This window comes from Pyrus communis, chromosome 14 (genome assembly GCF_041283825.1).
Source record: "Pyrus communis isolate YQ-2024b chromosome 14, ASM4128382v1, whole genome shotgun sequence".
Taxonomy (NCBI): Eukaryota; Viridiplantae; Streptophyta; class Magnoliopsida; order Rosales; family Rosaceae; genus Pyrus; species Pyrus communis.
Window position 1 is genome coordinate 23406907 of NC_142578.1, and position 24219 is coordinate 23431125.

Genomic DNA, 24219 nt, shown 5'->3' on the forward strand with positions numbered 1-24219 from the left:
CTTTAATTTGTTCTACTTTCTTTACTCAACATATATGTATATATATAGGCTTAGATGCAATTTACCTTCTGGCTTCGGGTTTGAGGAGGGTTGACATGTGCTCAACATACCATCAACTATCGATCTGGTTGCATATGAAAAATTGATGGAAATGCTAGTACGACGTTAGTTAAAATTAAGGAGAGAGACTAAGGGGTACTAGAGGAGGTTTCGATAGATGAGCGAGCTAGCATAAACAAAGCGAAGGAGAATGCATAATTTCCCTTTTTTTTTTTTTTTTTTTGAGGCCGGTTTATAGTTGGATGATTTTGAGAATTATTTGTGTTTAGTTCACTAGTATGCTCACATATATATGCTGTCAGTTAGTTAGGATTTATTTAGGGTATTGGTAGGTAGGTATGTGTTTTGTAGTGCTTTATTATCTATTGATTTATTGATTCAGAGGGAGGTGGAGAAAGGTGTTTCGGATTCATGCCGGCGTATCATGTTAAACCTTGCCGAGGAAGGATCTAACCACAGATATTATGAAGTAGACATTGGTTTTCTGCACAATGTCGGGACCAATACTCTTGTGAGCAAGTAAATTTTCGGACGAATACAATAACTCCCTATGTATTTGGCTTGTAATTACTTGGGTTACTAGGAAAAAGAGTGACGCTTGTTACCGAATAGTATTTTCTCATGATCTCTTTTTCATCTTGTCTTTCTGATGCTTAAAGAAATATGGAGATCGGTATTGCAGAGAAAGCTTTGATGAACTACGGAGGAGCTAAAGGCATGCTATAAAGAAAACTTGTGCGAGTTGAATGGCAGATCGATGTCTTGTTTCATTCAAGCTCTGGAGTTTGGTGTTCAGGATCGACAGAAAATTCGTGACTTCCAATTTCCGTCAACGAGAGCGGAGAAATGTTTTTGATTCAAGTTTCAATGTCGTTGGAAATATCCATGAGGAGAAGGGAATTTGAGGGGGGTGCTTTATGAGGGATTACTAGACTAGGAATTTTTTCGTTCGTGTTTTGATGAATAGAGTTGCTCCAAGGCTCATCTGCAAGGTCTGTGCATCTTCAATTTCAGCAGTTGAGTTATTAATAATGGTAACCTGCATTGGTAAATGACTCACATGGTAGTTTCATCGATGACATTCTGCAAATGGTGAAATCCGAGGGTGATTTTATTGTGAATTTGCTTGTATGTTTATCAATGCTTCTTCTGAGGGTGTTTATTTTTATAGAAAACTTCATTTTAATCTTTGGCAAATATGATTTTTAGATTAAAACCATGAGTAAGATCAAAATATAATTTTAGTCCATTGATACATTAATAAACTCATTTATTAATTATATTTTGATTTTTTAATTATTTCTTTTTGCCTTCCTAATTTTTAATGTTAATTTATTTCATTATAATTTTCTTTTTCATTTAATTTATCGTAATATATTTTGTTGTAAACATTTAGATAAATTAATTTTTGTTATACAATATATTTTGATGTACTTTATCTTCTTCATTTAGGTACATTAAATTCATTGTAATACATTTCGGTGCATACATTTAGATACACACATTTCGGTATATACATTTCGATACAAACATTTAGATACATTAATTTAATATAATACATTTCGGTACACACATTTAGGTACATTAATTTAATATAATACATTTCGGTGCATATATTTTGGTACATACATTTCGGTACTAATATTTAAATACATTAGTTCAATATAATACATTTCGGTACACATATTTCGGTACTAACATTTAAGTATATTTAATTGAGTCTTTCAAGTATGAAGAACGTTAAATAAAATTAATAAATTAAAAAAATTCTTTTTTGGTCAAAAAATAAATTAAAATTTGTAAATTAATAAATTTAAATATTTAATGGGAGACATTATATAAAATGCACATTAATTATTTCGAATTAAGGACACATCAAGGGATTATAATCAATATTTTCTAACACCAGATTTGTTTTAAATTTCAATATTCTTAAAGGATTAAAGTTAAAAAAAAAACCCTCATTTTTATTGTCAAGTTATCAGAGAGACGGGCCAAAGACCCACTTCCAATAGAACCGATATTGTCCTCAACTTGTTAACTACCACCTGCACAAATGTGAGACTATATTACAAAAGGCATCGGTGTTAGGTAGAGTGAGATTGAGATATTTAAACTTTTTTCTTCTTTCCCTCACCGATGTGGGATAGCCAACACGCCTCTGCACATAGGATCCCAGTTAGTGGGTCACACATGGCGATCACACTTCGGCAACCACGTGGAGTTAAGTCCGAACTCACCCAACAAGCGGGGCCTAAGGGGACCCACCCCAATCATTTGGCAGTACGTGGAGCCAAGTTAGGACTCACCTATATCATTTGGCAGTACGTGAAGCCAAGTCAGGACTCACCCATCGCGTGGAGCAACACGGGCCTGTCCCGTGGCTTTAATACCATATTGTAATTACCATCTACCCAATCCGTCAGATGTAGAATTTTTTCACAAAAACCTCGATATTAATTAGAGTGGGATAATCATATTTAAACTCTTTCTTTCTTCTTTCCCTCACCGATGCAGGATAGCCAACATTTATCTCCAAGCATTTTTTGAGCATATATATATTGTCATTGCCCCATTTGATTTAAAGATAGTTTCAAGTAGCTATTCTGCCAATAAAATCCCAAGTTCTTCCTTGCCTTAATATGCTTTATGAGAGAAGCTTGAAATTTTTTTTTTTGGCAACGTTGTCATGAGCATTATTGGCAGCAGTATCGGTTTTTTGGAAACCATTTTAGCTATTTTAAAAACACTTCCGTAATCTCTCCTGTTTCTCAAAGCAACCCAAATTTTTAGATGACACTATTGGCAGTATTGACAATGATCACATGAAGGGTCAAGATGAGACCGATGAGAATTCAAATGGCCATGACGATTGGAATTGTTAGAACGTCAACCACAACCATGACGGTCGGGATCATGACCCTTTCTTGATTTATAAGAACCAGGACCATGATGAGAAGGGTCAGAGTGTTCGGAGGAGGTGAGTTTGGCAGTGAGGACCACACCAGTGGTCAACGAGACACAATACATCATTTTGATGAAATGTTCTGCCTGAACAAGCAAATCATAACAGTCAATAAAGGTGAAAGAGGGACGAAGATGAATGGAGGTCGTGAATGCCTTGTATTCTTGGCCAAGTCCGTCGAGAATGTATTCAATGAGTTCATCCTCATTACCAGTGGAGCCAGTAGAGGCAAGTGAATCAGCAAGTCTCTTAGCATGTAAGAGATAGTGATGGAGTGCGGGGAGTCTCTCTTTAGAGTGTGGAGTTGATCACGGACAATGTGCATCACGCGTCATACGTCATTGAGCAAGGAATCAAGATGGACTTGACGGAGGAAGAGAAGTCACTTTGATCAAACTAAGAACTAATTGTTGGAGTTTGAGACCCTCTTGTCCCACATTGGTCAATAGTATTTTTTCACAAACCTTTATATAGGCTTATTCCCTTTTCTTAGTAATTAGAACTTGGACCATTTGGAAATGGATTGAAGGCTTGGGCCTTATGGTTCTGTGGATTAGGCTTGAATATAATATAGCATAAATACAATTAATATTAATTAATCAAGACAAGGGCCTTGGGGCACTTGGGGTCTTGGAATTTATAATTAATCAGATTCATTAATTTTAATTTTCGGATTAAGTTTTTTAATTAATTAATTAATTAAAAAACGTTTTGATTAAAAGACACAGTTATTAGAAAGAGTTGTACTTTTTGATTAAAAGACACAGCTATTAGAAAGAGTTGTGCGCTTTCAAATACACTGAACATGTATTTGAAAGGGTGTGAAATATCCTATATATTTGCAATCACAGTATCTAAGTGAGAATCATCTTTTCTCCCTCCTTATCTTCCGTACAAAATTTCCAGAGAGTAAACACACAACGCAATTCGCTAGAGTTCTATAATCCAGTGCGGGTTGTAGAATTTGGTAGTTGTATCCTGGTCGAGGAGACGTTGTAGAACCACAAGCACAAGAGAGGGACGAAAATACTGTTCGAAGGACATAGCTTTTACGCTAGCCTCTATCTTCTGCGATCAAGTTATCATTGTATTTTTATATTAGTTTATGTATTTATTGTATAATTTCATTTTGCACATCAAGTATATTTGGTAAATAAAATATTAGAATTTCAAGTTCTGTTTATTTCTGTTATTTTTGTTTATTTCTGAATTGTTCTCCAACACTAATTTGTCCAGAGTGTAAGCCGGATTGAGGCAGCGGATCTGTGCAAATAATCAATTATAGTAAAGGTTTTCGAAGATTATAATATAAAGGTCTCATCGGTCCTCAGTTTTATTTAATAGGGAACCATCATTGAACCTTTTTGAATGTGTACTGTTGCTAGCCACAGTGTCTTCTAAGCTATGGATTTCAAGAACATCCATAAAATGGGACACCATGGGAAATAATTGTTGCGATCCATGGAGGTGGTTATCATATTGGAGATACTGAAGGAGGGGGGAAGGGAGGCAGTAGGGTGGCCATGAGAGAGGTGGGAGTTTGTTGCAGTGGAGATTATACAGTTTCCATAACGAGGAGCGTTAGCTCTGATAAAAAGGCTAATAACATATAAGAAAACATAAATTGGTAGAGAGTGAGGGAGTTAGCACAGAGAGAACTAGCGAAGAAAAGAAAGATGCCTGTATTTTGGAAGCATAACTCAATGGTTTGTGTATTCACATAGCTTTGAATCTGTACATTTTACAAGTTAATGGTGTACAACCAATTAAGCGACGTAATAAAACAACAAATATAAGTGATTCGTGTATTTGTTGAATGATTTAGATTCATGGTACTCTTTTCAATATTGTCATTGCCCCGTTTAATTTATCTTCTCATGGCTTGCTATTGAATTTTTGAATGTCTATTTTTGTATATGTGAAAACAAAGTACAAGGAGCTCATATAAATGAGCGGAAGAAAAAAGCAACAGAACAAGAAAAAGAAAGCAGCAGCAAACATGGAATCATAAAACATGGAAAAGCAAATCCTTGATTTATGGCACTTCTTCCAATACTCCCCCTCAAGCTGGATCAAAGGGATCAATTGATCCGAGCTTGGATAGCAGATGATGAAAAGTAGTAAATGCCAGTCCTTTGGTGAAGATATCTGCTAGCTGGTCATGACTGCGAATGAAGTGTGTAGCAATTACCTTGGACTGCACTTGATTCCGAACATAATGACAATCAACTTCAATGTGTTTAGTTCGCTCATGAAAGACAGGATTTGATGCGATGTGCATTGCTGCTTGATTGTCACAGTGAAGGGACATAGGTTGCGGGTGAGGAAACCCTAGATCCGAGAGTAGAGTTTTGAGCCAAGTGAGTTCACATGCCGTTGATGCCATAGCACGATATTCTGCCTCTGCACTTGAGCGTGCAACCACACTTTGTTTCTTGCTCTTCCAGGTGACAAGATTACCCCCTACGAATGTGCAAAAACCAGTGATAGACTTGCGATCGAGAGAGTTCCCTGCCCAATCTGCATCTGTATATCCCGAGATCTGAGTATGACCATTATTGCGCATGAGGATCCTTCTACCAATGGAACCCTTCAGATAGCGAAGCACACGGTGAACAATCTTCATGTGATCTGTGTTTGGAGCATGCATGAACTGACTAACAATGCTGACAACATATGATATATCAGGACGTGTGATAGTCAGATAAATGAGTTTGCCAACCATTCTTTGATAGTAACTTAAATTGGGAACTGGATCACCGTGAGTTTTTAGCTTCAAGTTGCTATCTAAGGGGGTACGAACAGGCTTGCAATCTGTCATTTTTGCTTCGTGAAGAAGATCCATGACATACTTGCGTTGGTTGAGGAAGAAACCCTTGTGAGAGTGTGCCATCTCGATGCCCAGAAAGTATTTGAGAGTGCCAAGATCCTTGATAGCAAACTTGTTGTTGAGATACTGTTTAAGAGCATTAATCTCTGACATATTATCACCTGTCACAATTAGATCATCAACATAAATGAGCACAACTAGTTTACCCACTAAGCTGGAACGAACAAATAGGGAAGAATCCGCAATACTTCGACAAAAACCAACCCTTTCCAGAACATGACTGAGCTTGGCATACCATGCACGTGGACTTTGCTTGAGACCATAAATGGATTTATGGAGTTTGCACACCATTTCTGGATTGTTTGATTGAGGATGACCTGGGGGTAGCTTCATGTAAACCTCTTCTTCAAGTTCACTATGCAGGAAAGCATTTTTAACATCCATTTGAAAGAGAGGCCATGCATTGTTAATTGCAACCGACAACAATACTCTAACAGTGTTCATTTTTGCCACTGGAGCAAATGTCTCTTTATAATCGACGCCATAGGTTTGTGTAAAACCTCGAGCAACCAAGCGAGCCTTATTCCTTTCGATTGTGCCATCTGAATGAAACTTAGTTTTGTACACCCAACGACTCCCCACTGCCTTCTTTCCTTTTGGAAGTTTCACTATAGTCCATGTGTTATTTTCATGGAGGGCTTGAAGCTCCTCTGCCATAGCATTTCTCCACTCACTGTAAAGATTGGCTTCTTGAAAACTTTGAGGTTCTCGAGCTTCATTAATGGCACTTAGGAATGTAGCAAACGAAGATGAAACTTTGCTATAATCAATAACATCAGTCACGGGATACCTGGCAGTGTAGGTCACATAATCATGCAACTTGGATGGAAGTTTCCTCTCTCGTGTAGGATTGCGACGAACTGTAGGAGATTGAACTACAGGTATTTGAACAACATCATGGTTGGAAGGATCACTGGAGGGTGCATTGTGAATCTCTGATGAGGAATGGTTTTCATCTTCAAGATGTTCCACCGAGTGAAGGTTAACATCATCCGGCACATGATCACTAGGAATGCATGTTGCATCTTCTCCGTTTGGACATGGAAAAGGAAATAAGTCCATCAAATGCTCCCCCTGTCTAGAGTAATCCAGTGATTGTGAGAAGTAAGGAACATGTTCTTCAAATTTAACATCCCTTGAAACAACCATTTTTCTAGTTGTTGAATTATAGCACTTGTAACCTTTTTGGGTAGATGAATAACCTAGAAAGACACATTTGGCAGCTCTTGGGTCTAGCTTGTCACGATTTTGAGTTTGAATGTGAACAAAGCATGTACACCCAAAGACTCTCAAATGGGAAAAATTGATCTTTCTATTTTTCAAGACCTCATAAGGTGATTTAAAATTCAACACTTTACTAGGCAATCTATTGATGAGATATGCCGCAGTAAGGACTCCTTGAGACCAAAACTTCTTAGGCACATTCATGTGAAACATAAGAGCTCTAGTCTTCTCAAGTAGATCTCTATTCTTCCTCTCGGCCACCCCATTTTGTTGAGGTGTTCCAACACAGCTTGTTTGGTGTAATATACCATGCGTGCTCAAGTAGTGTGACATGTTATGAGACATATATTCTGTGCCGTTATCTGATCGTAAAATATGAATTTTTGAAGCAAATTGGGTGGCCACAAGTCTATGAAAATCTTGAAAAACTTCCATCACTTCACTTTTAAATTTCAAAAGATACAACCAAGTAATCCTTGTGAAATCATCCACAAAAGTTACAAAATATTTATATCCATCAAAAGACTCTATAGTTGGTCCCCAAACATCGGAATGCACAATTTCAAAAGGGTTACTAGCCCTAGACAAAGAGGAAGTAAATGGTAATCTAGTAAACTTAGAAAAATGACAAACATCACAAGGACTTGTAACTTTGCACATATTTGGGAACAAGGTGGATAGAACTTTTTCAGAAGGATGTGCTAGACGTTGGTGCCAAAGTTGTTGTTCTTGAGCTAAGCTTGAAGTGACTTGAAAAACCTTGGGAACTTGAATATGCTTGGAAAGATAGTAGAGACCATTTAAGAAAAATCCTTCACCAATCGTCTTCTTGGTGACTACATCCTGAAAGATCACATTTTTGGGAGAGAAAATGACAAGACAATTTAATGAGTTTGTGATCTTGCTAACAGATAAAAGTTGAAAAGGGAATGAGGGAACATAAAGAGCCTCAGACTCGACATCACTTGAGATCAAATGTATTTTTCCTTTTCCCACAACCATAGCATTTTTTCCATTGGCAACTGACACTTGGGATGGAATAGAAAATTTTTCAAATTTATGCAAGTTTGTAGACTTGTTAGTCATATGATCAGTGGCTTCAGAATCTATAATCCAATAATCATGCACATTACCAATGCTGAGAGCAGTTGAGAAGGAGTGTAAGATACCTGGGATGTCCCTTTGTACCACGCCTTCATTTCCAGCCAGGAAGCCAGCAAATTGTCCTAGTAGTGCAGTTTGATTGTTGTCACACTGATTTAGTGGTCCTTCACTATCTCCAAGACCTTGTTTCTTGTGAAGAAACATAGCAAACTCGTTGATCAGTGCAGCTGGATTAGTGGTGAACTTCAGTGCTCCATCAGAAGAAGTTGTGGCAACATGATTTGCCTTGTAAGAAGGGTTGTACGAGCCTTTTGAGACACCTTTGTTATCCCTAGGAAACTTTGGTTTTAACTCTGGATGAAGAATCCAGCATCGGTCTCTTGAGTGCCCACCAGCATCACAATGGCTACATTTTAAGCCAGTTTTCTTTCCTTTGTAGCCTCTCTCCTCACCAAGTTTTTGGTTAGAGAAGTAAGCCCTAGCTTCTGGTATATTTGCCTTCATGTCCAAGGTCATGACTTTCCTTCGAACCTCTTCTCTTTGAATTGTGGCACACACACTTGAAAAAGAAGGCAGGTCGGGATTCATGAGGATATGGCTTCGAAGATCTTCGAATTCAGGGCTCAGGCTTGCTAGGAGTTGGAATATTTTGTCTTCCTCGGCTCTTTTAGTTAGCACAGCAGCGTTGATGGTGTGTGGTCGATACACATTCAGCTCGTTCCACATAGTGGTCAGCTTTCCAAGATGTTGCACAAATGGCTTCCCTTCCTGTTGCAAACCAGCAATGTCCTTCTTTAACTGAAACACTCTAGCCACATTGTTCTGATTTCCATACATTTCCTTGAGATTTTTCCAAAGAGTCATGGAGGATTCAGCATAGCTAAAAATTTCTGCAATCTTACGATCCATGGAATTGAGTAGCCACGACATGACCAACTGGTCTTTGCATAGCCAAGCATCATACTCCGGTGAGGTAGTCTCAGGCATTGGAATAGCACCATTAACATAACCAAGCTTTGATCGTCCTCCCAGAGCAAGAGAAACTGCTCTCTCCCATGGAAGATAGTTAAACTCATTTAGCAAGACAGAACTAAGACGTTGATTTGGGTTGATATCAATATCTGAGTGTGGTGATGGTGGAGTAGCATGAAAGCCGTCTCCTTCCAAATTTTCTAAGCTTTCTTCAGCCATGATTGAAAGACAAGAAGCTCACAAATCTCTCAAGAGAACACCACAGAGACAGGCCGGTTAGGGTCACTGCTCTGATACCATATTGAATTTTTGAATGTCTATTTTTGTATATGTGAAAACAAAGTACAAGGAGCTCATATAAATGAGCGGAAGAAAAAAGCAACAGAACAAGAAAAAGAAAGCAGCAGCAAACATGGAATCATAAAACATGGAAAAGCAAATCCTTGATTTATGGCACTTCTTCCAATACTTGCAGATGAGTAGACTTTATACCAGTTTCTGTTCCTGCCACAGGAAACCATAAACTCCTTAAACACTGTATGAAATGAGATCTCAAATTATTCCGAATTCGTACAACCAGATCTCAAGCTACGTCAAAAAGAAAGAATTGAAAGAAATAATTTGACTATGGAAGTCTAACTCCATCAACATTTGGGAGAGAACTCTAATGATATGTATTCTAGTGGCTTTTCTGTGTACAAATAATGCAAAAAGACTGAAATCAATCGGCTCCACCATCAGTCTCGCCTGCTAGCCAATGGAACCACCTCGGCCAGAGGAGTTGACAAGGGCGTTGGGATTGGAGACGTTCTGCAGACTGGACACGTAGGATTCAACCGCAGCCACGGATCAATGCACTTGAGGTGGAAGAGGTGTCTACAATCTGGCAGCAGCCGCAGCATGTCGCTGTTCTTGTAGTCGGCAAGACAAATGGAGCAGCAGGAGGCAGTGGAGTCTTTCTTTTGGAGCTTGGCCTCGGAGTAGAGCATTTTCGGGTAGCTTTGAATCGTGTTGTCATCGAGTCCTATGTCCACAACAAAGTTTTCCACGCCGCGCGGATCCATGGCGTCGCCAGCGTTCCTGCGTGTGGGCGGGGCAGGCGGCTGCTGAGTTCTGGCGCAGAAGTAGGAGGCAAGGGTGATGGTTGTGATGAGGAGGAGGACGCCAACTGATACACCAATGCCATAACCGAAACTACCAATGTTGTTGGAACCGAGGAAGCCGCCAGAGTCGCTTGTGGCGTTCATGATCTCTCTCTCTCACTTCCTTGAGAAAAAAGGATTGAAAGGTAAGGAGGAGGAGGAGCTGCAGATGACGATAGAAGCGGTTTTGGTTTTGTCAGCCATGGCCTCAATGACAAAAGAATTGGTTATTTGGGGAATCCAATTTTTTTGAAGTCAACTAGTAGCTACATGAGAGAGAGAGAGAGAGTTTTGGTGGAGTTATAATTAAGGGAAGATGCAGTTGGACCTAAGTAAAGAGAGGGGAGGTGAATGAGGGATTACCTGTGAATTTCTTTGCGTTAGATTATGGGTTATGTGTCAGCAGGTTTTGAAGGTCAACGTTTTGTGATATACTTTTTCTGGTTTAGCTGTTTGTTTCTTGTGAGTAACGTCTATCTTTCAACTTAGCATCTCTATTTCTTATATGATTAATTGGCTAATTAGTCAATTATGGGGAATTGCTAGCCAGCTACCTCCCATGTAATCCTTCATCTTCTACATTTTTCCAACTCGTTTTCATCCTGTCATGTCATTTGACAATCAAAATTGTCTGACTTTTAGACCATCTTTTAAGAAATTATCTCAACTTAAAATCAACTAAGTAGAATTGCTGTCTAACTATTATCAAATAAACAAACATAGTGCTTTGAATATCACACTATTAAAATGACTAACCGATTTGCAACATAGTTGATTCTTTACAGGAATGATCTCTTCTACTACAAATTATTTCGTTCATAATATAACATTGCAACATTAAAAAGAGAAGATAAATATGGTAATCTAAGTTCTAGATAATCTTTTGAAAATTATCTCTACTCAAAATCAACTGAAATAGAATTGATTTAGCTATCTAATTGTTATCAAATAAATAAACGTAGTACTTTGAACATCAAAATACTACTAAAACGACTAACCGATTTGCAATATGGTGGATTCTTTGCAAAAATTATCTTTTTTTCCGTTAATCGTTTCGATCGTCATACAACATTACAAAATGAAAAAGAGAAGATAAATACGGAAAAAAAAAATGGTAAATAGTAAGATGGCTAGTATTCTCCATTAATTAATTATATCTCTCTCAACTCAACCAATCATCTCCACATCTGGTGTAATTCTCTCTTATTTTTTTTTTCCAACCTGTTTGGGCGTGCAAAGCACGTTCCATGCATTGCAAGGATAGTTGGTGTTTACTGCTATTTTATATAAAAAAGAGGTAAGCTGATTTTATGTGCCCACAGAAAAGTTGATGATACAGCTAGTTGAATATCCTCTCTATAGAGTATAGGTAAGATATGAACTGGAAGTTAGCATTTGTTTTTAGTAACAGCCTTATTATACAAATAATTAAATGAATAATAATTTGGGGGGTGTGTGTTGCAGACCCTTCAATGGATGTAACTGTTCATCTTTTCTTAGTTTTTAAAATTTTTGGTGATGCATTTGGTGGCTGTTAGATTCTCGGTCAAATATGTAATGACTAAAATTTTACAGGTAAAAACTCTGGAGTATAGATACTCCGAGCATAACAAAATTTTCGGCAAGACCAGATTGTTTCGTTACAAGTATGGAAGGTTGCGAAAACCTGTTATATCGAATCAATTCCACAGCTTCTTTTTGGTGCTTTTTCTTGTAATTGGAAAACTTATCTTTTATAATCTCCGCAAAATGCAGGACTGGAAGGGAAAATTTCTTTCGTGACTTGTCGATCTTCTAACTTTAACGTTAAGAAAATTTTGAATTCTATTCCATTTCTTCTATCAACATACTTTCAGTATATTGAATCATTCAATCTAGTCCAAAGTTGTTTGTCTTTGCACCTTAAATTTGTTTGTCTTGCTCGTTAAGTTAGAGTTTACTTTCGTTTTATTATAGAATGATTTGTATCATAGTTTGTGATAAGTTTGTTAGTCAGGATGTAGTCTCTTTGATTAGCCTTCTTGGTAATTTGTAGTGTTTCTTTACTTTCGATTAATAAAGTATTATTTTATATTCTGTTAGTATGCTCATCGCGTATTTGATTATAACTTCACCATCATCACCATCACAAGCATAAACACCGTCACTACACCATAATTAACACATGTCTACGCTTAAATGGACCTCTAATTATACACATCATGTCGTATATTCGTACGGATTTTGAGCCCCCATCGTTTAAAGCCTTGGGCCTTTACAAACAGTTCTTTGCTTTTCAGGCCCAGTTTCAATCTCTGTTCTGTTTTCTCCAACAACTGGACCCACATCTCCAACTCCGCTTCCTTTCTAGCTTAACAAAAAACCCATTTTCTCTGTCCTCCAAGAATCCCCAATCGCCGGATCAACCATGGCGGTGATGTCTCCATGGACGACGACCTTGATGATCACGATTATGATGATAACGACGGTCATGCATGTAATCGACGGCAGCGACAACAACCCCGTGTACTCGCCGTGCGCGGACACGAAGGTGGAGAGGTCCGACGGGTTCACCTTCGGAATTGCCTTCGCCTCCAAGGAATCCTTCCAACCAAACGGCACCGTTCAGCTGTCTCCTTGCGACTCTACGCTCTCTCTCTCCTCCAATGCCCAGATCTCCGTTTTCCGACCCAAAGTTGACGAGATCTCCCTCCTCTCCGTCAACTCCTCCTCCTTCAATCCGGTTCGTTCTCTCTCTCTACGACTCCTCTTATTTCTTTCAATTATTTTATATGGATTTTTATTTTTCAATTGTTAGCTTTAATTAGGGTTTTGATTAGCTTGTTTATTAGATTGAAATTGCATTTTTTTGGGTTAAATTTTGAATAAAGTTACAAGCTTTATTAAAATAATTACAAATTTTTTAAATTTATTACAGGCATAGATTTTTTTACAAGTTTCGAATTCAACCCATTAATTCTGTGTTGTTGGTATTGAAAATATCAGGATACTTATGGGTTTATGGTTGCGTTTGCCGGGCGAAAATATGCTGCAAGGTCCCTTCCTACTTTTGTTGCTAATGGTACCTACACTGTCACCAGCTTTACCCTTGTAAGTATTGACAATGGAACCGAAATCGGACTTTGAATTGGAATTCTTTCCCTGCCATTGTGATTTTCGGCGCAATGCTATATATAGCGAGTGAAATTTCGTTTATGCAGGTGCTTGAGTTCAACAAGGGCAGGCTGCAGAACTTGTACTGGAAAAAGGATGGGTGCTCTAAATGTTCAGGGAGCTCCGACTTTGTTTGCCTCAACAATCAGCACTGCGCCTTCAAGACCTCGAGCTGCAAAAACCATGGCGGCTCTGTGGACTGCAGCCTCGGAATCCAGTTGGCATTTTCCGGCACAGACAAGCACCTTTCGGTTCTTAACTCATGGTATGAAGTGGCAAACCTCAGGCAGTACTCGCTCTATGGTCTTTATTCGAATTTGAAGGACTCCCTCAGTAGCCAGTACAGCAAGATTTTCTAATTTAGACGGTTTCTTCCATTAGTCTTGTAATTTTCCTACTGCTCGTACTCACTAGGTTTCCTCATCTGTTTCGTTGCGTTTGAGGGAAATAGTTGTTGTAAATTAACTAACTTTGAGGATCTGTTTGTGATTACTGAAAAGAAGATCGATGTCTTCACATTCGTGTTCTGCTTATTTGTGACATTTAATTCGAACTCCATTTCTGTAATGTAGCATGTTGCATATTTACTTTTTAGGTTGCAATATTCGTTTCTATTAGCGGTCATTGTCGATGTCATGGAAACTAAAAATGTATAAATAAACATAAACTCCCTAAGAGATTGGTATAATTCTTCACTTTAGTCCATGATAATGAAAATCGATAGAAGTGGTTTCTAAGTTTGTACATTGTAAATCATTCTAGTTTTTCTATGAAAAATATGTCGATATTCTTGTTAAATTGTCATGAAATGACTACATGACCATCTTTTTAAGGGTATTTTTGTTAAACTAAACTCCTTCACTTAACGAGGATATTCTCAAAATGATTTCCAATGGACAAATTCAATGATCACTTATATCGATTTCTATGTTAGAGATTAAAGTGAGAAGTTATGCAAATTTCAACGAGGTTAAAATGTCACTCCCAAAATACTAAAACCTGGAAAGAAAGTAAACGGGAAAAGGAGAGTACAACAAAATTCAAAGTGCAGGCCCAAGGATTGCGCTTGGCCTTTCAGAAACAAAAATTTGGAAAACTTAAAGAGGGTTTTTGTCTGGTTTCGGTACCACGTAGTATTTAGTTTTACGAGTATTTTAGTTGTTAAATTTGATTTTCACAATTGTTAAATTTTTTATTTTTATCTTATCTTATTTATTTTTCATATCCTTCAATGCAACGTATCATTGAAGAAAATTTGAACTTAAAAGATTGGTTTTTAAAGACGGGGGCCGTGATAAAACTACATTGACATTTGGTAGGCAGAACAGGGAGTTCGGGAAAGATAGTAAGTACTTCTTATATCAACTGTAGGCTTCCGTGCTTCTTACTTTTTTTTGGTACCATCCCATTCCTCTATGCCATTACTGCATTCACTCTATCCATCCAACAAGCTCTCGCTCCAGCAGGAGACAGGAGTTTTGAAGGGAACTACTGTGTATAAGCCCTACATAGCCATAATTAAAACTACATTGACATTGATTTAGTTTCGTTTGAGGAACCTTTGGATATCATTACTTACATCCTCATCCAACACTCCAACGTGTAATTGAGTCATCTGATAATAAACATGTGCAAGAATAATGTTTCAAATTTGTGGAATTTTATGGATAATTAAACTAGAAAATCAAGAATCTTGAAATGATAAGAGTTCCAACGAATAATAAAGGAGTGTAAAGACATAACTGGTCACTCCATTTAGATTATTACTCATTAGAATTATAAAGTTGCTTCTTGAAATGTCAGAAATAGAGTGCAAATAAGAAAATATTGTCGTGATATTAATCATAACATATGTGTGATTGTGTAAATCATTAATAGATTGTATTTCATATCCCTTTATGATTGTATTACTTGCAAGGCAATTCATTTTATATAAGTAAAGGCACTAGGTCTGAGGAATATCATACACATAATTCTTCAAGCCTTTCTTCATCTCTGTGCCGCACCCTCTCTCTACCTTCATAAAATAGGTGACAACAAAGGTTGCATTATTACACTCATTATCACACTTTTTGGGTCGAAGATGTCATAATTTGAGAATTCCAACGTAATTCATAGACTTTCTTGGTTCAACCAGTGAGAATCTTCGGGACCAAACGTCAGAGATGCATTCAAGTATTAGCTAAAGCCTCCACAAGAAACTTGATGGTGTGATCGAGGTCGCTGATGCAGTACACGGCGTGGAGAAAACAGTGTTTGTAAAGAACCACCTTTACCCCAACATAGTTTTAAAAGCACAACAAAAGATAATAAATTATTGATAACACTCCTTACATATTCTACTTGACAAAAGACCAAATATAACTTTATAACTCTATAGAATTGTGACATGAAAAAATATATGTATTTAGCATAAGAAGTAAATTGAGAGCAGAAATTTAAAATAGACAGTTGAAATAGAAGAGTCGTAAAGCATCCTGAATTGCGAATACATTTAACAATAAGAATGGGTAATTACTTGGTATTAGTTTTCTCCAACATCTTAATATTTGCAAATTTATTTGAATTTGTGATAAAATCATTACTTGTTACATAATTCTCCAGAGTTGATATTGAAGTATTTAACTTTCAATCTGATTTTCATGATAAATATGTGCGGTTGATCATCTCATTTTCATGATAATATGGATTTAGAATGTGTGATGGGTATGCATGTGTGAGAGATTGAGAGCAACGAGATTACAACATAATTTAAAGCACATTGTCCGTACTTTTTTGGATTAGATAACGTCGACAGTACTGCACTATATTCCATTATGCATAGATTATATATGTCATGCAAGAAACTCACTTGAAATAAGAACTTGTGTGTAAAATTATACTAGTTTGCTTTGTGCAGTATGAAAAAATTATTTATGTTGGCGACGTTACATTTATATTCACTAGCATATTAGTCTTTTTTGAGTTGGCCGTCTTACGAGTTGGCGGTGTTCATTACATTTATACTAAAATGTTACTCTCTTGAGTTGGTTGATTACATTTATATATACTTTGGTGAAGCTACATTTACAATAGAACATTACCCTCTTTTGAAATGATAGCGCTATATTTACACTAAAACATTACTCTCTTTTGAATTGGTGGTCCTACATATATATTTACGCTAAAACATAACAAGTACAAGAAAACTAGGCTTATGTGGCGACAAGACATTCTATGGACACATAAGTTAACCACATTCAATAGGAGAAGAACACGTGGAATATATGCTCAAGATAATAGTTTTACCCTTGACAACATGAGTAGACCACAAAATTACTCTAAGGGAATAAGAAGTAGTTTGCCCGAAGGTGATTGAGCTTTTATGCCATTAGTTGACCATAGGCTCTTCGAGCCCCCATAATATGTTCTGCCATTAGGTCATACTTGATCAAATGATGGCAGGGTACCGGCTCTCTGCAGTCTCCCATTAGGTATCTGGTATACCTGCACTTTTACTAATAGAGGGATCTTCAGGAATACTAACTAGCAGGATTACGGAGGCTAGCATGCATCATTAAGGACTGCCTAGTTACAGTCTCCCCTCCCAGCTACCTGCTATGGATTCTTCCTTACAAATAACGAAGTGAATTAGAGTAAACAGTAACGTTAACCCCCACTTACTACTCAGAACCCTCTCAAATTCTCTTTTCTCTCTACTACTTTTTTGACTTCAACATTAGAGGCCTTTTGACGGACGCCCTCTCCCCTTTTTTCTGGGTGTCCATCAATTAATTAGCTAACCATGGTCGTTCTCTTGTAGGTGGAATTTTGTCAAATTAGCCCTGTACGAAATTTTGCATCCACGCATTCATCACGAAAATATGAAAACTTGCCACATTTGACTATATGTGACGAAATTATCAGTCATTGCTTACGGCATCTATACATCATCACCTATAGCACGCATGACGAATTTTACATTTGTCACGTATTTTTAGTATAGGTAACTCCGCTTTCTTCACTTGGTAACTTTATGTGTGACAAAGTATGGAGTCACAAAATACAAAAGTCTGTGACCTATTTCTTTCATCTCGTATTAGATTAATAAGTGATGATTTTGTCGTCACCCAATATGATCAAGAATGATATAATTTACAAAGTCGAATCATTGACACTACTCTTATGTGACAATTTCTAAAAATACCTCATATATTTTACCTGTAATGAATTTTCAAGCACTACAACCAATTCTGTCACCTAATTCATGTTTTCTTTGGAGTTGATGGTGTTACGTTGATACTAAAAAATTATCTGAGCAGTGCTGCATTTACACTAAAATATTACTCTTTAAGTTGGTGGTGTTACTTTTGCTCTCCTTCTTTTTTTTTTTTCTTTTTTTTTTTTTATCTTTCTTTTTTTTTTCTGGTTGGCATTTATTTTCAATTGGTGGCTCTACATTTATCGCTAACATTTACTATTTTTTGTTGGTAACGCTACCTTTGCTATTTTTCGGTTGTTTTAGATGGAAATGTTGGAAATTTGCTCAAACTCGTAAAAATTTAAAATGAAACTATAATGAATGTCAAACACTAGTTTAGATAAAATATAAGAGTTTTTTCCAACATTTAATCGATACATCAAAAATATCAACAAAATTTATCGATTTTAACCGAAATTTAAGAGTTTCTCCGATATGGAGTGAAGTTTAGACTTCAACCCCCCATCTTCATATCTTTCTCTAATTTTTCTAATATTTCCACGAAAATATCGACCATATCGAAGAAATTTTAGACATCGGATGGAGGTAAAAGAAAAAATTGAGACACAATTGAAAGCAGAAACACCATTTAATTCTAAAATTAAGTAAAAAATATTCTTATAAATAAGAGATAACATTTATCATAATTTAATAAAAAGTAATAAAAACAAATTGACGTGGATAATCAATACACCTAATCCAACAAAGTAGACTAAAATTCAACTAAATCAAATGCCCTCGTAATAAATTATTAGAGTAGTTGGCGTTACTAAGAATCCAGGCAGGAATGGAAAAATCGCCCCATCGTATCTTATACCTTATTATGTTTTGTTTCCTAATTTCAAGGTTTGGATTGGTTAGAAATAAGAATAATTTGGGCACCAAAAAAGCGGCACCAATCATATTTATACTTTAAATCAAGTTGAATTGATTGATAATTGTAATAAAATTGTATAAAAAATATTAGGCACACCAAATTTTTGCTCTTTGTACTAATTGACGAGGCACCAATCAAATTTGTACTTTAATTCAAGTTGGAATTTGATTAATAATTATACCAAAAACATATATGATGTACAATGTGCCATATCATTTGGTGCAAATTTGGTGTATGTACTACCTAAATTTATATAGTTTAGAATGTACCATATCATTTTGGTGCACAAATCTATTGCACGAATTTAGTGTATATAGCACCACCCTAGAGATAATTGTTTATTCCTTAATAGCACATTCAAAATAATCAGATGCATTTTCGTCACTTTCCGTTTAAACTAATACTTAAGTTAGCTAGATTTAATATTAATTTTCTTACTAAACACCAAGTTTTAAAAATCTTCACGTACAGATTTTTGGCCCTAAATGCATGAACAATATTAAGGAAAATATTGTCCTACAATGATTTCTTTTGAGTTTTCCAATTATGTCAACATCTAAGTAAGAACATCGAGTCTTATCTCTACTACCATAAATATATAAATACCTCTAGGCGGGGTATGTTTTAGGGCATGATAAGGTTTAAGCCTAGAGAAATAGTCATAGAGAGCTTAATTACCAACTAGAAAACAACGTCAACCATGACTAAGAAGAAGGTGAAACATGCATGGTAGAAAATGATAGGGCTAGGAAAGCTTGCTTTAGAAAGAGGAAGGCAAACTTGGTATAAGGAAAATGGGGGAGCTAACCACCTTATGCGAAGTGAATGGCTTTGCCATCGTCTACGACCAAGACAACAGCGAGTCAGCGGTGTGGCCTTCCCCCCTGGAGGTGGAAGAACTGATTGCAAGGTTCTTTAACATACCAGAAGTGGAGCGGAAAAAGAAGATGTCAAATCAAGTGACTTACCTTATGGAGAGGGCAGCCAAAGGTAGGCCTTGTCCTTAAGGTAAGGCTCTTGATTAGTCATCTTCTTGTATCGAACTATTTTCGTATCCACTAGAACTTTGCGAGCATTTCTTCCACAATTTGGTGGGATGGCCACGCAGTTAGCTCGTCGTCGTTTGCACCGTCTACAACGGTAAATCTATTAACAACATACAAGATGGCGAGCTCACTCATTTTCTTTAGCAAGTTTGCATTTCTCTTTTCTAATGTGGCTTTTTCTAGCTCTATCATTCATTATCCAAGCGAGTCTCATCTTCTTCCTAGTCACGGTTGATGTGTATATTATTACTTGGAATTCTATTTTTAAGTCAACTCTATTGCTCTGAACGATCATCACGAGAAGGTATATATAGGAGTAGAGATGTGGCATTGCGACCTTATTCTAAAGGCAAAATTGGAAAATTAAACAAAGTAACTGTGCAAACCGTTTTAGTGAAAAATCGTGATATAAAGTTAAAAAATTTATTTCTGGAGACTATAGGATTACCTTGTCTTTCTAATTAGTAAGGTAAATTACTTTTACGTCTATCTAATTTATGCAATTTTGGCATTATTAAATGCGGTATTGAAAAAACATATATGTTATCGAGAAGCCAATCTTTACTTTAATAGATTTAGTCATATGCAATGTATTAAGCCATACGTGAACTTTATTCGTAAGAAATAGGAAACGCCCAAGTCCATCCTAATAGAAGTCCATCTTGTTCATTCAGCAACAAATATAGTTGCATGTAGTTATTAGGCCTTTACGACGCCATCAATACCAGTTTGATAAGAAGAATTAGTGTCGACTTAGAATTAGGGTCTCACCATAAAACCAACTCCAATGGTGGGCTAAAAGCCAAATTACCCTCCAAAATTTCCCCTCAAACCCACTCCAACCCAAGGGGAAATTTTGAGCTAAATGCTAAATGCTAAACCAATGCCAAATTCCCCCTGAAATTTAGCCCAGAAATCGGGATGGACTCTACCCAATATTTATTGGAATTTAAATTTTTTTAGATTAAAATGTTCATAAAATTAATTTACGATAGTCTACATATTTATTTAAAAAAAAAAATTAATTTAACCAAAAAAATAGCCTAAGTTCATTCTTTAATAATCCCGGGCTAAAATTTTAGGATAGAACGGTTGGAGTAGAAAAGCTGTTTTGGGGCTAAAAGCTAAATTTTTCGGGCTAAAAAATTTGACTTTTAGCCCAACCATTGAAGATGATCTAAAGACTGCAAACTATATTTGAGCATATTCATATGCTATTACATGCGTTTTTGTTTTTTTTTTTTAATAATGATTGTTGAACTATATTGTAGTTATATGGATAATGGATCTGTTTGTTGCATTTACATTTTACAGCTATACTCTCTATATGAAATTTTGAAGCAATTTAGTGATCAGTTGGATGTTTAGTAATTTTTTTTTTTGTTTATATACAATTTTTCATGCAATTCGAAAAATATTATCTGAGTTGGCGATGCTACATTTGCATTAATATATACATTACTCTATTTTTAGTTGGCGGTATTACTTTATAAAATTTATCTGAGTTGGTGAGCAACATTAATTTAGACTAAGGCTAAATCACCAAAATGGTCTCTGAGATTTGCATAACACATCATTTTGGTCCTTGAGATTTCAAATCAATAGAAGTGGTCCCTAAGATTGTCCACCATCCATCATTTTTATCAATCCGTTAAAGACTCCATTAAGTGTCCCAGAGCTCTTGGCCGGAAGTTTGGGCAATTTTCAAGCCAAGAGCTCGGGGACATTTCACGGAGTTTTTAACGGAATGACCAAAATGATGGATGGTGGACAATCTTAGGGACCACTTCTATTGATTTGAAATCTCAAGAACCAAAGTGATGTATTATACAAATCTCATGGACCATTTTAACGATTTAGCCTTTAGACTAAATATTACTCTCTTTTGAATGACGGAGCTCATTTAAACTAAAATAATACCCTCTTTTGAGTTGTTGGCATCACGTAAGATTATTTGAGTTTGCGGCGTTACATTTACTCTCTTTTCAATTCACAACGGCACATTTACACTAACACATTACTCTTTTTGAATTGCCAACGTTACATTTCGACTTAAATATTAATCTCTTTTCAGTTGGCAGCGTTAAGTTAACACAAAAATTATTGGAGGAGGTGGCGCTACATTGGCAATAAAAAATTACTCTCTTTTGAGTTGGCAGCATTATGTTAATGCTAAAAAATTATTTGAGTTGGCAGCGCTACATTTACAATGAAACATTACTCTCTTTTTATTTGGTGGCTCTACATTTACACTAAAAGATTACTATCTTTTGTGTTGGCAGTGTTATATATATTAAAATTATATTAGTTGGCAGCTTCATTTAAATTAGAACATTACTCTCTTTTAAATTGGCGGCGTTGACAGCATTAAGTATACACAAGAAAAAAAATATACAATATAAAAGAAAATGTAGCAACCAAAATTTAGACTATGTAAGGACCTCCATTTGAGTCTCACATAGAGCCTCCAAAATTTCAGGACCGGCCGTGTTCTTCACTCATTTTATTCTACAAGTAAGCTTCACATTTTTCCTAGTCATGCTTGATATGCTATTTTCTTACAAGGATCTATGTCTCTAAGCCAATTCTGTAGTTCTGAATGACGCTCAAGATGAGTTATGTATAAGAGCACATATATGAATCAACGACGTTATTCTAAAGGCAAAATTGGACAATCAAATAAATCAATGGCGCAAGCCGTTCGGGCAAAAAAGGGTTATATATTTAAGTTCAAAAATTTATATATGTATGTTCTCGGATTACGATTTTACTAATTATTAAATTAATTTACTTTTGCATGTGGCTAATCTGTGGTGTGACATCCCGTCCCGGGATTATTAAAACGTACGTGTGAAATTACAATTTTGCCCTAGTGTGTTTTTCGTCACGTTGTGGGGTTGTTTTGTGTGTTGTGGCATGTGTTGGGCCACACACACACCTGCACATTCACTGTCTCTCTTCTTTCTCTCTCTGTCTCTGTCTCTCATCTCCCTCACCCTTCCCGTTCACCCTAATACGTACGGACAAACCCACAACCCACCAAATCCTCACAGATCGAGGAAACCAAGGACACCATTCAATTCGTGAGGTCGAGACGAGCACAACCATACCATTTTCAGGTAGGAACTCTAACGTTTTCACGTCGTTTCGACGACGGCCGATTCGAGTACTGTTCATGCAAAAGTTATACATTGAGTTTTTGGGATTTCTAAGCTTGTAGTTGTGGTTGTGAGGTTCCCAGGAGCTTGGGAGTAGCTCGTTGGGTGAATTTGGACGTCACGATCGTTGGATGTAAAGTTGGCCGAACTTGGATCGTTGTTGCAGGTATGATCGTGTAATTTTTAGGCCTTGAAACTAGCCTATCGTGATTCTACTAGTCCTAAGCTTCATTTTGGTATATAGATCGTGAAAAATGGTTGAAAAACGAAAGAGAAAACTAAGTTTGAAATTTTCCCAGTTTTCCGGCGCCGTCGCCGGCGCCGGAGGCTCGCCGGAGAAGAAAGGGGAATATTCCGTTAAGTTTAACGGAATATTCCTAACGGCAGTTAACAGCGTCAGTTAAGGTTAACGGAATATTCCGTCGGTTAGCGGAATATTCCTGACGGCGTCAGTTGACGCCGTCAGTGTGCATGGCACGTGGCCGCGCGTGGGGGGCGCGTAGGTCCGTGCCTAGGACGGCGCGTGGGGGCGCGTGCGGGGTCCAAAAATTATTTTAAAATTATGGTTGTGATCCTGAGGTTGTGTAGAGCGTGTTGGTATATTCATTTGTCCATTTTGAGCAATGTATGAGAAGTTATTACGAGAAACGGGTTATGTGCTTTAAAGTTAACGTTTTTATAGTTGTTTCGCATTTAGGTGACACGTACCCAGAGGACGAGCGTGCACACGCGAGACAGGGGGGCTACGACCCTTCTACATACCAGTGAGTGGGCTTTTGTTTTCCGTATATACCTATATACATTTATATTCCCAGAAATTGATTTAAAAAGGGTTATTTGCATTATGCCATGCACTTTATTATTATCGTTTACGCATCATTGCATGCATTATTAGTGGCATACATATACATATGCATATTGGGTGCTGTGGACGCAAAGGTAAGTGCCAGGTAAGTGATATTCACGTTTTTGTTTCAGTAGTGGTTGAGATGCCTAGAGAGCTCATAACCTGCACCCCCAGTGATAGTGCTCCCGCCCAGAGTAGGGCACAGTCCTTCACGTGATGTTCACCTCCCGCACCACACGCTCAGCTTGGATCCAAGTTAGGTGCATAGGCCTGTCGTACAGACCACAGTAGGTGGTTCCGACTCGTAGGTGACCCGCGATTACTCGCACAGCCTTCACGTGATCGTAGCACTAGAGCGTTTTTATGTTACACCCAGGCTTGTCGTACAGACCACTATAGGTGGTTCCGACTCGTGTGCAGGTCTAGCTAGTGAGTTTGAGATTTGAGCTCTAGATTCAGCCGTACAGGTCACGTTAGGTGACTCCGGCTGCCAGACTATACGATGTTGATATGATTATACCTGAGCACTTGCATTTTATTC

General features: G+C 37.1%; 3 protein-coding genes across 3 annotated transcripts; 1 reads left to right on the forward strand and 2 right to left on the reverse strand.

Moving 5' to 3' along the window:
• Positions 1–8398: 8398 nt before the first annotated feature.
• On the reverse strand, positions 8399–9434 carry LOC148691432 (uncharacterized). The gene is made up of 3 exons (XM_088684024.1): positions 9177–9434; positions 8488–9083; positions 8399–8432 (listed from the first exon to the last, which is right to left on the reverse strand). Exons 1-3 carry the CDS (start codon positions 9432–9434, stop codon positions 8399–8401), a joined length of 888 nt encoding a protein of 295 aa, XP_088540150.1.
• A 317-nt stretch (positions 9435–9751) lies between these two features.
• Positions 9752–10659, reverse strand: LOC137711887 (RING/U-box superfamily protein). The gene has a single exon (XM_068451043.2). It carries the CDS (start codon positions 10460–10462, stop codon positions 9953–9955), a length of 510 nt encoding a protein of 169 aa, XP_068307144.2. The 5' UTR covers positions 10463–10659; the 3' UTR covers positions 9752–9952.
• Positions 10660–12679: 2020 nt separating this feature from the next.
• On the forward strand, positions 12680–14077 carry LOC137713140 (uncharacterized). The gene is made up of 3 exons (XM_068452400.2): positions 12680–13079; positions 13343–13447; positions 13558–14077. The coding sequence occupies exons 1-3, from the start codon at positions 12765–12767 to the stop codon at positions 13867–13869; spliced, it is 732 nt and encodes a 243-aa protein (XP_068308501.2). The 5' UTR covers positions 12680–12764; the 3' UTR covers positions 13870–14077.
• Positions 14078–24219: the final 10142 nt, after the last annotated feature.

Coding starts and splice junctions, on each gene's coding strand:
- LOC137713140 (XM_068452400.2), top strand. CDS start 12,765: ATGGCGGTGATGTCTCCATGGACGACGACCTTGATGATCACGATTATG. Junction 13,080..13,342: donor ACTCCTCCTCCTTCAATCCG/GTTCGTTCTCTC, acceptor TGAAAATATCAG/GATACTTATGGGTTTATGGT. Junction 13,448..13,557: donor CTGTCACCAGCTTTACCCTT/GTAAGTATTGAC, acceptor TCGTTTATGCAG/GTGCTTGAGTTCAACAAGGG.
- LOC148691432 (XM_088684024.1), bottom strand. CDS start 9,434: ATGGCTGAAGAAAGCTTAGAAAATTTGGAAGGAGACGGCTTTCATGCT. Junction 9,084..9,176: donor GGCTATGCAAAGACCAGTTG/GTCATGTCGTGG, acceptor AAAAATCTCAAG/GAAATGTATGGAAATCAGAA. Junction 8,433..8,487: donor TCTTCTGATGGAGCACTGAA/GTTCACCACTAA, acceptor TTTCTTCACAAG/AAACAAGGTCTTGGAGATAG.
- LOC137711887 (XM_068451043.2), bottom strand. CDS start 10,462: ATGAACGCCACAAGCGACTCTGGCGGCTTCCTCGGTTCCAACAACATT.